General features: G+C 40.7%; 1 protein-coding gene across 5 annotated transcripts in view; it reads right to left on the bottom strand.

The window, feature by feature from the left end:
* CNTN5 (contactin 5) overlaps positions 1-12,856 on the bottom strand; it is a 982,104-nt gene that overhangs the window by 198,753 nt on the left and 770,495 nt on the right. For all 5 annotated transcript variants that reach the window (XM_048843558.2, XM_075126897.1, XM_048843549.2 and 2 more), the window contains one exon: positions 11,503-11,605. In XM_048843558.2, the coding sequence (XP_048699515.2) occupies positions 11,503-11,605 (103 nt within the window). The remainder of the gene's footprint in view (positions 1-11,502; positions 11,606-12,856) is intronic.

Raw genomic sequence — 12,856 nt, 5'->3', positions numbered from 1 at the left:
GGGAAGGAATGGTGCTGTAGGGAGTGCAAGCATGACTGCAACATGCCCAGTGAGAGGGTTCCAGTCTGGCACAGTCCTCAGTGAGGCAGTCATTCAGCTGGTGTGGGCCAGACTGGAGATGATGAAAATGGAAAAAGAATGAGAAGAATGCCTACAAGAGAGAGCAGGCAGCAGGTGCAGAGAAACAGGCAGCAAAAGGAGCTGCAGATCAGAGACTGTTGGATTTGGATGACTGAAAGCATGGAGAGAGGGAGCGCAAGCTCAAAATGCCAGACTTACAAAATAAAAACCCGCCTCCTGCAAGTAATCCTCCCCAGGAATCAACCAGCTGTGATAAACAACGCCCATGCTACAGGGAAGGGGATTGCATCAAGGGTTACTTGTGCATCTTTGAGAGCATATGCAAATGACAATCTTGCTTCCCAAACTGTCTGGAAAAGCTTTGCATATCTCTAATTATATGGATTGGGGGAGGCTATGAATAATCACAATTTAAAAAACCCACCTGTGTTGTAAAGGTTTCAAATCACAGCAGAGCCATATCACCTAACATTTAGAATTTAGATTGGAGTCTGTGGCTCATAGATGGTGAGTAGGTGCTTCACTTTTCAGCATATCAAGCATGCAGGAGAAGGGGGATAGTGGCGATCTTTGGAACTGGAAACAGAGCAGTCAATTCACTTTGCTCCCCTGCAGAAAGAACTATGAGTGAAGGCAGATAGCACTGCCACTTGTACTTCTTTGACACACTTCTCCCTAAGGGGGCAGGGTCCATGCTCATGGTAGGGGTCTACTACAGATCCCCTAACCAAGAAGAGGTGGATGAGGCTTTTTTAAAACAAGTAAAATCATCCAAAGAACAGGACTTGGTGGTGATGGGGGACTTCAACTACTCAGACATCTGTTGGGAAAATAACACAGCAGGGCACAGACTATCCAGCAAGTTCATGAAATGTAGTGGAGACATTTTTTATTTAAAAAAGTGGAGAAAGCTACTCAGGGAGAGGCTGTTCTAGATTTGATTTTGACAGATAGGGAGGAACTGGTTGATACTTTGAAAGCAGAAGGCAGCTTGGGTGGAAGTGATAGAAATGGTAGAGTCCATGATTCTAAGGAATGGTAGGAGGGAGAACAGCAAAATAAAGACAATGGATTTCAAGAAGGCAGACTTTAGCAAACTCAGTGAGCTGATAGGTAAGATCCCATGGGAAGCAAGTCTAAGGGGAAAAACAATTGAAGACAGTTGGCAGTTTTTCAAAGAGACATTATTAAGGGCAAAAGAGCAAACTACCCCACTGTGTAGGAAAGAGAGGAATTATGGCAAGAGACCACCCTGGCTTAACCAGGAGATCTTCAATGATCTAAAAATAAAAAAAGAGTCCTACAAAAAGTGGAAACTAGGTCAAATTACAAAGGATGAATATAACCAAATAACACAAATATGTAGGGGCAAAATTAGAAATAAGATCAAACTAGCTAGAGACATAAAGGGTAACAAGAAAATATTCTTCAATGGGGATGGGAAACAATAACAGAAAATGTGGAAATGGCAGAGGTGCTTAATGACTTCTTTGTTTCTGTTTTCACCAAGAAGGTTGGTGGTGACTGGAATCTAACATAGTGAATGTAAGTGAAAATGAGGTAGGATCAGAGCCTAAAATAGGGAAAGAACAAGTTAAAAATTACTAAGACAAGTTAAATGTCTTCAAGTCACCAGGGCCTGACGAAATGCATCCAAGGAGCTGACTGGGGAGATATCTGACCCATTAGTGATTATCTTTGAAAAGTCATGGAAGACGGGAAAGTTCCAGAAGCCTGGAAAAGGGCAAATAAAGGGCCACTCTATAAAAAGGGAAATAAGGACAACCGAGGGAATCACAGACCAGTCAGCTTAACTTCTGCACCTGGAAAGATAATGAAGCAAATAATCAAGCCATCAATTTGCAAACATTTAGAAGATAATAAGGTGATAAGTAACAGTTAGCATGGATATGTCAAGAACAAATCATGTCAAACCAATCTGATAGCTTTCTTTGACCGGGTAACAAGCCTTGTGGATAGGGGGGAAGCAGTATACTTTAGTAAAGCTTTTGATACTGTCTCACATGACCTTCTCATAAACAAACTACGGAAATGCAACCAATGTGGAGCTACTATAAGGTGGGTGCATAACTGGATGGAAAACCATTCCCAGAGAGTAGTTATCAGTGGTTCACAGTCATGCTGGAAGGGTATAATGAGTGGGGTCCCACAGGGATCAGTTCTGGGTCCAGTTCTGTTCCATATCATAGAATCATAGAACTGGAAGGAACCTTGAGAGGTCATCTAGTCCAGTCCCCTGCACTCTTCATCAATGATTTAGATAATGGCATAGAGAGTACACTTATAAAGTTTGCAGATGATACCAAGCTGGGAGGGGTTGCAAGTGCTTTGGAGGATAGGATTAAAATTCTAAATGATCTGGACAAACTGGAGAAATGGTCTGAAGTAAACAGGATGAAATTCAATATGGACAAATGCAAAGTACTCCACTTAGGAAGGAACAAGCAGTTGCACACATACAAAATGGGAAATGACTGCCTCGGAAGGAGTACTGCAGAAAGGGATCTGGCGGTCATATTAAACCACAAGATAAATATGAGTCAACAGTGTAATACCGTTGCAAAAAAAAGCAAACATCATTCTGGGATGTATTAGCAGGAGTGTTATAAGCAAGACACTGGAAGTAATTCTTCTGGTCTACTCTGCGCTGATTAGGCCTCAACTGGAGTATTGTGTCCAGTTCTGGGCACCACATTTCAGGAAAGATGTGGACAAACTGGAGACAGTCCAGAGAAGAGCAACAAAAATGATTAAAGGTCTAGAAAACATGACCCATGAGGGAAGATTGAAAAAAAAACTGGGTTTGTTTAGTCTGAAAAAGAGAAAACCGAGAGGGGACAGACACCCTAGCAGTTTTCAAGTACATAAATGGTCGTTACAAGGAGGAGGGAAAAAAACTGTTCTCCTTAACCTCTGAGGATAGGACAAGAAGTAGTGGGCTTAAACTGTGGCAAGGAGGGTTTAAGTTGGATATTAGGAAAAACTTCCTAACTGTCAGGGTGGTTAAGCATTGGAATAAATTGCCTAGGGAGGTTGTGGAATCTCCATCATTGGAGATTTTTAAGAGTAGGTTAGACAAACACCTAGATGGTCTAGATGATACTTAGTCTTGCCATGAGTGCAGGGGACTGGACTAGATGACCTCTCGAGGTCCCTTCCAATCCTGTGATTCTATGATTCTATATAGAAGGGTGTAACTTACTTCTCTGTATATATCAGCTTGGGTAAACCTAGTTCTCTGTCAATATTTGTGCCATCAACCTTGCTCTCCTCAAGGCACTTTCTAAAAACTCACTTCTTCTATCTACTGCTTTCAAGCCCTGTGTTAAAATCATAGCACTGAACTCACATTTACAAAATAGATATACTACAACATCAGAAAATGCCAAACATGGGGATGCTCTCTGTGACAGCAGCCACTGGAAGCCCTCTTCATGTAATCTTCATCCAGATCATGTGTCTAGGGCTAGGATATAAAGACCAGCACATCTGGTTGTTACACTCCTACTATGTGATATCCAATAAAATCTTTGATAAAAATGGAATAAAATAAAGTCCAACTGAGTCCTTCAGTTTGAAAAAGTATGAGGGCAAAGAACTAGAGGAACTTGTTAATTTGAAATATTCCTGTAAGCCAATGCTACTGAAGAAAAAATGTAGAAGATGAAATCCTACTATAAGTGGCAGGACCAGAGTAATTCTGTGAAGACTGTGAACGGAAAGACAGAGCCATTCAAAAATGTCACGAATTCTGAGATCCATACACAGATCTGTCACTTGGGAAAGGTACATTTTCTTTACAACAAACCAAGCACAAAATAAAACCATTGACCATTGTGTTGCAGATCTACATAATAAAATTAATTCATGTCAATTTAAATAGTCAACAGATGGACTAGTTAGAGAGAGGGAGGGACAGATCGGATTATTGTACTATAAGTGATAACCGGGTAAAAGCAAGGTTAGTGCCAGAAATTGACTTGACTTTGATCACAACAATAGATATTTATATTTATGCAGGGTATGAAAACTGTGCTTCCTAAAAGGAAGTGTAAACTTAGTTCTGGTTGAAAAACAATAACTCTGTTTTACAGAAATTTCAAAGTGTTCCTTTTTCAAAGCTTGAATTGGACCCATTTTTTTATTAATGTTTGTGTTTTAAGCAAATGAAAATGTTCAATAACAATTTTGAACATGATTTTAATTAACATATCGTGACTTTGCACTCTATATGTTTTATGGAAATATGCTTATGAGTGTGAATATGATGTAACTGGAATATGCTTTATGCAAAAGGTCTCTTGTAAGGTATCATAAAGGTTATAACCTACTGAATATATTCCACCTATTCGTATACATGCATCATTCTTGCATCTGAAGCTAAAAATATGAAGTATAACTCTGAGGTCCTATTGTAATTATGCAGCGTGTGGGCCATTAACGGTGGTTTACAATCTTTATGGCTCCTGTTGACTAGGACAACTGGTTGTAAATGGTTTATTTACCTGCAACCTTTCTGTGTATGTGTGGACCAACCCAGGAAGAATGGAGACTAGGGGTCTTACAGTGACATGGGGCGAGGGATAGCTCAGTGGTTTGAGCATTGGCCTGCTAAACCCAGGGTTGTGAGTTCAATCCTCGAGGGGGCCATTCAGGGATCTGGGGCAAAAATTGGGGATTGGTCCTGCTTCAAGCAGGGGGTTGAAGTAGATGACCTCCTGAGGTCCCTTCCAACCCTAACCTTCTATGATTCTATGATATGTGACCATGTCACCTGATAATGAAATCCATCTTAAATCTGGTACTTTTCCATTTAGAAGAGAGACAAAACATTCCCGCCTCGTGCCAAAGCTATAAAAGGGGGTGGAGCAGGACAAAGGGGAAAAACCCTGCTTTCCACCTGAGATGTCTGCTGAATCGAACAAAGACTGTACCAGGGGAAGGAATTGGGCCCAGACTAGGAAGGGATATACTCTGTAAAAGAAGCTTATTGGAACATCTTTGAGGGTGAGATATTACCTGTAATCAGTTTCTTAATGTATTAGGCTTAGACTTGCGTGTTTTGTTTTATTTTGCTTTGTGACTTACTTTGTTCTGTCTGTTATTACTTGAAACCATTTAAATCCTACTTTTTATACTTGATAAAATCACTTTTGTTTATTAATAAACCCAAAGTAAGTGATTAATACCTGGGGGAACAAACAGCTGTGCATATCTCTCTATCAGTGTTATCGAGGGCGGACAGTTTATGAATTTACACTGTATAAGCATTATACAGAGTAAAATGGATTTATTTGGGGTTTGGATCCCACTGGGAACTGGATGCCTGGGTGGAGACAAGTAACATGCTGAGATGTTTTCCGTTAAGTCGGCAACTTTGGGGGCATGGACCTGACCCTGAGTCTGGGTTGCAGCAGGCTAGTGTGTCTGGCTCAACAAGGCATGGTTCTGGAGTCCCAAGCTGGTAGGGAAAATGGGCTCAGAGGTAATTTCAGCACGTCGTGTGACAGTCCCAAGGAAGTCTCTGTGACCGAACCCGTCACACATATCAATTATAAAAATATAGCAAAAATGTTACGGTAACTAGTGAATAAAATTGAAAATGTGGCAGATGTTGAAAAATTTGTGTGTGAAAAGTTCTGGATTTTTTTCTCTTTTAAGGCCATAGTTAGTCAGAAAAAAACCTTTTCAAGCAGATAATTTTGATCAGCTATTGTGTAAAGAGCAGTGAAAGAACTGAAGTGAAGAATTAAAATGACATAACTATAGAAACATCAGGGACCAGATGTATTTTCATTAAATGTGGAGGTAATCACAACACAAAGGTGTCCTGTAAAGGAGATGTGATGTCATGCATGCAATAAATGCAACTTGTTTCACAAAAGGGAATCATTCTCAGCAGAAGTTGAAAAAACACACTAAAGCAAAATATATTCATTAACATGCAGCAGGTAGATGAAAACCTTTTTTCCTGACTATTGTATCCACCTGTCATCTGTCATCTTAGATAGATGTTTAGCTCTTTAGGACAGGGACTGCCTTTGGTTCTGTTTGTACAGTGCCTAGCACAGGGGTCAGCAACCTTTCAAAGAAGAACAGGGTTCTTTTGGTTTTTGTCTTTGACCAAAATATTTCGAGAGCCGCATCACACACAAAGCTACTTATAGAGTTAGAATTTATCAACTAATAATAATTGAACATATTAAAGTTATTACTACTTACCAGTACTTGTAATGCAACTTCTGCCACTTGAATTTGAATATAAACAGGAGGGGGCTCTGGGCTGGGTCAGGGGATTGGGGTACAGGAAGGGGTTGGGGGTCTGGTAGGGAGTTTAGATGCAGGAGGGGGTTCTGACCTGGGGCAGGGGGTTGGGGTGTGGGGGGTTCAGGCTCTGGCCGGGAAGAGCTTACAACAGTCTGCCTGCCTGCCCTGGCCCCGTGCCAGTCCCAGAAGAGGCTGGCTGCTGGCACATCTCTGCATGCCCCTGACAGGGAGGAGGCAGCTCCGCGCGCTGCCCCAGCCCCCAGCACCGTCCTCACAGCTCCCATTAGCCAGGAACCAGCCAATGGGAGCTGCGGGGGCGCTGCTTGCAGGTGCGGGCAGCGCAGGGAGACCCGCTGCCCTCCTCCCCCCGAAGGGCACACAGAGACGTACCAGCAGCCAGCCGCTTCCGGGAGCGACGTGGGGCCAGAGCACTGCTGAGCTGCTGGCCGGGAGCCGCCTGTGGTAAGCACCTCCCGGGTAAGGCCTGCACCTTGCACCCCCTCAAAAAACAGCTGCCCACAAGAGGGCAGCCAAAGAGCCGCATGCAGCTCGGGAGCTGCAGGTTGCCAATCCCTGGCCTAACACAATGATATCCTGGTCTGTGATTAGAGCTTCTAGGCACAACACAATAGAAATGATTAATAATAACAGGAAACGTTGAGTCATTTCTCTCTTGTACTCATATAGGATAATTCCTCACTATAGAAAAGGCCACCAGTAACTGGCATTGATACTCATGTCCCAGGTCCCCACTGCAGTTTCCCCTATTGACTGCTTGGCCCAGGGACTAAATCCTTTCCTGAGACCTTCTGTCAATCAAGCAATTAAGTAATTTGATTTTAGTTTGATTGATAAATGCAACACCACTTCATTTTTTTAAAAATTCCAACAGCCCTTAGTGACTGGCAGTTCCAAATAAACACTATTAATAAATCATTATTCTGTAACTAAAGACCAGGCTTTCAGGAATACTTGCCAATTGCCTACCGCAGGAAATCTCTCAGGAATATTTGTCATTCTCACAGTTACAATGCAACAGAAGAGCAACTCTTTGAGACAGCTAAGCTAAAGCATGAGGAAAAACAGGAGCACACTGGTTTAGGGACTGGTAGTAACCAGTGTTTCTGTATTTGCACTAAGAATGCAAAAAAGCAGAAGAAAATTACTTACAGCCTCAGTTCCCTAATGAGCATTCAATGGAGTGTAACAAGAAAAGATTTGCTGAAACTACCAGGAATAAGAAATGGGAGAAATGAAAAGGAATAGACAATGTGATGCCTTTTTACCTCCCACCTCTGCCTACAGGTGTCAGATGAGGCCCGAAATGTCATTCATGTAATAATACCATATCTGGTCGAAAGCAGTCTCAGCACAACTGATCTGATTGTGTGCTAATGGCTGGGAAAGCACGATAAGGAATGTGCACAATAAAAAGATCTGCCCCTTACAGTACTGTATTAGCAGATGGGGGTGATTTATTAGATAATCTTAAACTGCTTGATGGTGCAGGGTTTTTGTTGTTGTTACAGGTTAACCCCAAATGTCAACTTGGATGTGGAGTAATTAAAGCATCTGCTGTCAGCCTTATTTCTGGTTACCTGAACACCCACTGACTTGTTTGAGAGAGGTTATTAAATCTTGGGATTCAGGATGAAAGGTATTCAGAGAAGCTTTTCTTCTTTGTCAGTGTCTATTGTCAGAGACTACACTTTGTATGCATCCTCTTTGCTGAGAAGATGACAATTGACTCAGAGATAGTCAGCAACTACATTTTGGTTCCAGCAACAATTTTTCAAAAAATACATAATGGTTATTGTTTCTAAGGTAGCCAAGAGACTACAGGAGTCTGGTTGCCAACTATCAACACAGCAGAAAGGTAGTTAGTACCACAGATGCAAGAATACCTGGAGCCACCAGGTCTCTGGAGAGCAGCATACTTCCTCATCTGTCTCAATGTTTCAGAAAATCTCACTAGAGCTGTTGCATCCCCCACTCCCCTACCCAATCACCCTCTTGCTTGAGGCCCATCGCATAAAACATATAACAAATTACTTACCCTGCATACTTCATCCCAAAGTATTTGCTCTCCAAACCATTGTTTTCACCTATATGGAGGCTAAACTTATCAACACCTTCAACATCCATTGAATACAATTGATTTCAATGGTAGTGGAGGCTGCACAGCACCAACAGAATTAGGCCCATGTTGAACACAGATCCCAGCTGAAAGACACTCCATGAGATATCTTTCCTACTCTAGGATTAAGCAAAACAAAACAGAAAAATAGTTTTCCAGCTTGGTAAGATTTCTCAAACCAGCTGATACCAATTCCAATGTAAATGCTTAGTTTGTCAAGGTGTGTACAATGCTCTAAAAAGACAATCTATCCAAAGTGTGAAGTATTGTGATGAGTAACTATGCACAAATTTGACAAAGTTACTGAAAAGAAAACAAAATGCAACACCTTGCTCTGAAATATGGGTATGAATGGAGATATTTCTAAACTGCAATAGAATTGGAGCTGCTCTGTAATAATTCATGAATATTAGATGTTATCAGGATATTTACTGTATGAATATGTTGGTTTAGAAATAGGGGGGTTGTCAGAGAAAAACAAGGAGAAGGAGTACAGTGTCTCAAGATAAACCACCGCTTGATAAATACTTTAGGGTTATTAAGAGACAATGCTGGACATGAAAACACCCTGGAACACAAGATGAAAAGGACTCTGGCAGTTAAAAAGGGACTCTCTCAAGTGAGAGGGAGGCAGTTGTTGACCGAGACACACACTGGGGGCCTGAAGGAAATTAGGCCTGCCTAAGTGATCAGGGGATGGTACGCCTTAGGTAAGACATGAGTGTAGACAGTTCGTTGTTTTAAAACCCTTTTTTGCTAAATGTTTTGTTTTTACCGTGGTAAAGAAAATAATACTTTTGTTTTAGGAAGACTGTCTGGTCACTATGCATACCACTGATCACAGACTGCCAAAGGTAAGAACCATAGATGCTGAACCCAAGTGTATTTGCTGGGTAAGCAGGGTTGATGCACAGGGTACTGTAGCCCAGGGTCTAGTCCAAGAGTGGGAGAACTGAGGAATTCCACCCCAGGAGGGGGAGAAGCACAAGGCCTGACACCTGAGGGGATGCACTTAGAGAGACCACAAAGGGGACAGAGGTGCAGCTAGTACTGCAATCCAGACAAATATATTGCCCAAATTCTTCCCAGATCAACATGTATATATGCTGTGGTTTGGCTTGGATAACCCTATTATATATTCAAAATCTGAAAGATGTTGGTTTCCTTCAAAACTGTTAGTATAATTTCAATACCTCACTTCAGCAAATGTGGCCACTTAGGATTTTATGATTGCTATGCGGTACAAGATGGCTGCTCAGAACTTTATAGAATCAGATGGGATAATAATTGTACAGTAGAATCGGAAGTATGCAATCAGGTAGCAGCAGAGACAAAAAATAAAAAAAGCAAATGCAGTATAGTACTGTGTTAAATGTAAACTACTAAAAAAAAAGGGAAAGTTAAAAGTAAAAAGATTTGACAAGGTAAGGAAACTATTTCTGTGCTTTTTTTTCATTTACATTAAGGTGGCTAAAAAGCAGCAGTTTTTTTCTGCATAGTAAAGTTTCAAAGATGTATTAAGTCAATATTCAGTTGTAAACTTTTGAAAGAACAACCGTAACATTTTGTTCAGAGTTACGAACATTTCAGAGCTGCAAAAAACCTCCATTCCCAAGATGTTCGTAACTCTGAGGTTCTACTGTATTCCAAAAGCTAAGGCCCTACCAGCTGAGCTACAGGAGAATCTTGGTTTAGCTGTAGGAGTGTACAGTGTAGTATATTTAGCAATCCTTTCATTATTGCTGAATCCTAGCCAGGATTAAAGGACACCTTATGTGATTAAATGATTTATGAATTAGAAAGCCAGAAAGGAGAGCCGGCATTCAGCAGCCTGAATAAAGAATTATCTAGACATTCATTACAACTGAGAATTGTCTCTTCTGTGATGCTACCTGGAGCAAAAAGGCTGTAACACACAGATAAGCAGTTCTGATTCGATTCAGTAGAAGCCAGTGGTGTACACATGCATGAACGTAAGTACGCGCACACACACACACACACAGTGAGTTTATCACAGTGTGTAATTATCAAACATTTTGCCATATCTATCCATCTCTAGCTGCTTATGTCACTATCCAGAGAGAGAGAGAAGATGCTTTCTCCGAGTCATACAGTGCTTTTCTGCTCTGTCTGATCATATACTATCCCAGCCTCACTTTACTTCTGGCAAAAACTGCATTCCCCTTAATAACATTATGAACCTCATCCTGTATCATCAAAAAAGTACCCTGAGGTAATCTTATTCTTGATTAAAGGAGTTATAAAACTGCAAAGTCTTGTTATGTTTAAAAACTAAATACCCTCATTTCCTCATTAACCAGTCTACTCACCTGCATACAAAATTCTAGCCAAGGTGAGATACGAAACCCAGAACTTTGGCAGTGCTAGCGGGTCGGTTATAACTAAGATGACTGACGTCACCATGAATTAGCGGTTTTACAGGGAAGTAGATGATACTATTAGTTTAGAGGATGCAAAAGTAATCCTGGGCTCATATATTTTTGGAACATTATTTTATTGTTTCTATTTAGAATCTATGTCCCAGGTTGGAACAGGTAACTACACAATAATCTTGTTTTCTTTTCAATTAAGAGATTTTGCAGGGGAAAATCAACACAAAACAAAAAAACAACAACAAACACCACTGGAATTATATATCCTGATTTGTGCTAGCAAGCAGAGAAAAGTAGCAGAGGAAAAATGTGTGGTAAATAGAATACAGATGACAATTTTTTTCTTTTCATTTAAAAAAACTACTTTATATGTCGAACCAGCACATTTTAAACTTGTATATATTATTGTCTGTAGGAATGGCTAGGTAGGGAATTCATAATTGGTTACTTAGTCAATTCCCACTTAGCTGTCTTATAAAAACTTGGTATATGCACCAAGGAGTTTCTGTGAAAATGAAACCCTGCAAAATAACTGAACCAAAAATTAGATGTGTCACATTTTAATAAACAATGGTGTCTAATTATGGAAGAATATGTACTTACTTGCCCAGCGCAAAGCACTCCATCTTAACGGTAGTTCCCTTAGCAGCTGTAACTGTGTAAGGAAAATGGACCTCAATTTTCGGCTCATATTCCCCCATCACACCTGGGAAATAAAAAATGGTCTTTAAAAATAAAATGAATGTCACTGCTTCTTTCCAAACCTGAGACTTTATTGTGAAAACTACTGTGGCGTGATTGTTAATAGCTATACAGCGATAAAGCCTGTGGTGGGGGGAAATAACTTACATTAGTTTGACTTGCTCTGCTCAAATCCTATTCATCCCCTTTTCGATGGTATCTTCAGTGCTCTTAAAACAGCAGCACTTTTAAAAGAAAAGATTTATTTCCTCAAATATGGGTTCAAATTATATTTCAAAAGATTGCCATGTACAATCAATTCTGGAGGGTTGGGAAATTTCGTGTACAAGAGCTTTGTCCATTTAATGATGCAGGGTGGTTAGAATGGATAAATCAACCAAAAACTTAGCACATATCCTCTTAGCCAGACAATATAAGATGTCCTTTTATATCAAGGACATCCTGACATTTGTAAGAAAGCAGTCAAATGATGTGAAAGCATGTGTCTTTCCCATCGAAAATAATGTACAAACTCACAAAGCCCTCCTAAAATTTCAGATGCATGGCTATCATTATTTATTTAAATGCTGACAATGTGCTCAGTGTTGTTAAAGAAGTACAGTAAAGACATTCTGGGCCTCTTAATAAACTATATATTGGAATTGATGGAATTACTCCAGGTATAACTGACAGCAGAATTTGACTTGCAAGAGGAATTGAGAGAAGTTAAGGAATGGGAAATGAGAGCAGTAAATGGAGAAAGATTATGTAAAGTGAGGTGAGGAGTTTTAATGTGATATGACTCAAAGACTGAGGTTGTGACAGAGTGGCTGGCGAGGAGTATGACTTTAACAGTCGTGGTTTAGTGAGATTGCAGATATGGGTTGGGGAGGGAGATAGCTGAGAAATGGGGAGGCCAAAGGGGAAAGCTACACTAACCACGTTAGGATTGCTCAAGGAATGGACAAGTTTCTTGATCGTGGGGAAATTGAGGAAAAAGGGAATTTAGGTGGTTATCAAAGATGCAGCAGTAATAGGACTAAGGGGCTGGTCCAAAGCCCATGGAAAAATTCCCACTGAATTCAAGAGTGGGTAATAGGAGCCGGGGGAGGCAAAACAAGGAAACAAAAGAGGGATATTGAGGGAGAGAAAGAATGGGAGATACAGAGAGAAGAGAAAGGAGAAGAGCATGGAAGACAAAGAGAGTGAACCTTGCAGAGGGGAGAGAGAGAGGGAGAGAGGTAGAATGGCAAGAGGTGGTTGGAACAAACAACCA

The sequence above is a fragment of the Caretta caretta genome, chromosome 1, assembly GCF_965140235.1.
Source record: "Caretta caretta isolate rCarCar2 chromosome 1, rCarCar1.hap1, whole genome shotgun sequence".
Taxonomy (NCBI): domain Eukaryota; kingdom Metazoa; phylum Chordata; order Testudines; family Cheloniidae; genus Caretta; species Caretta caretta.
This window is presented reverse-complemented; position numbering and strand designations above follow the sequence as displayed.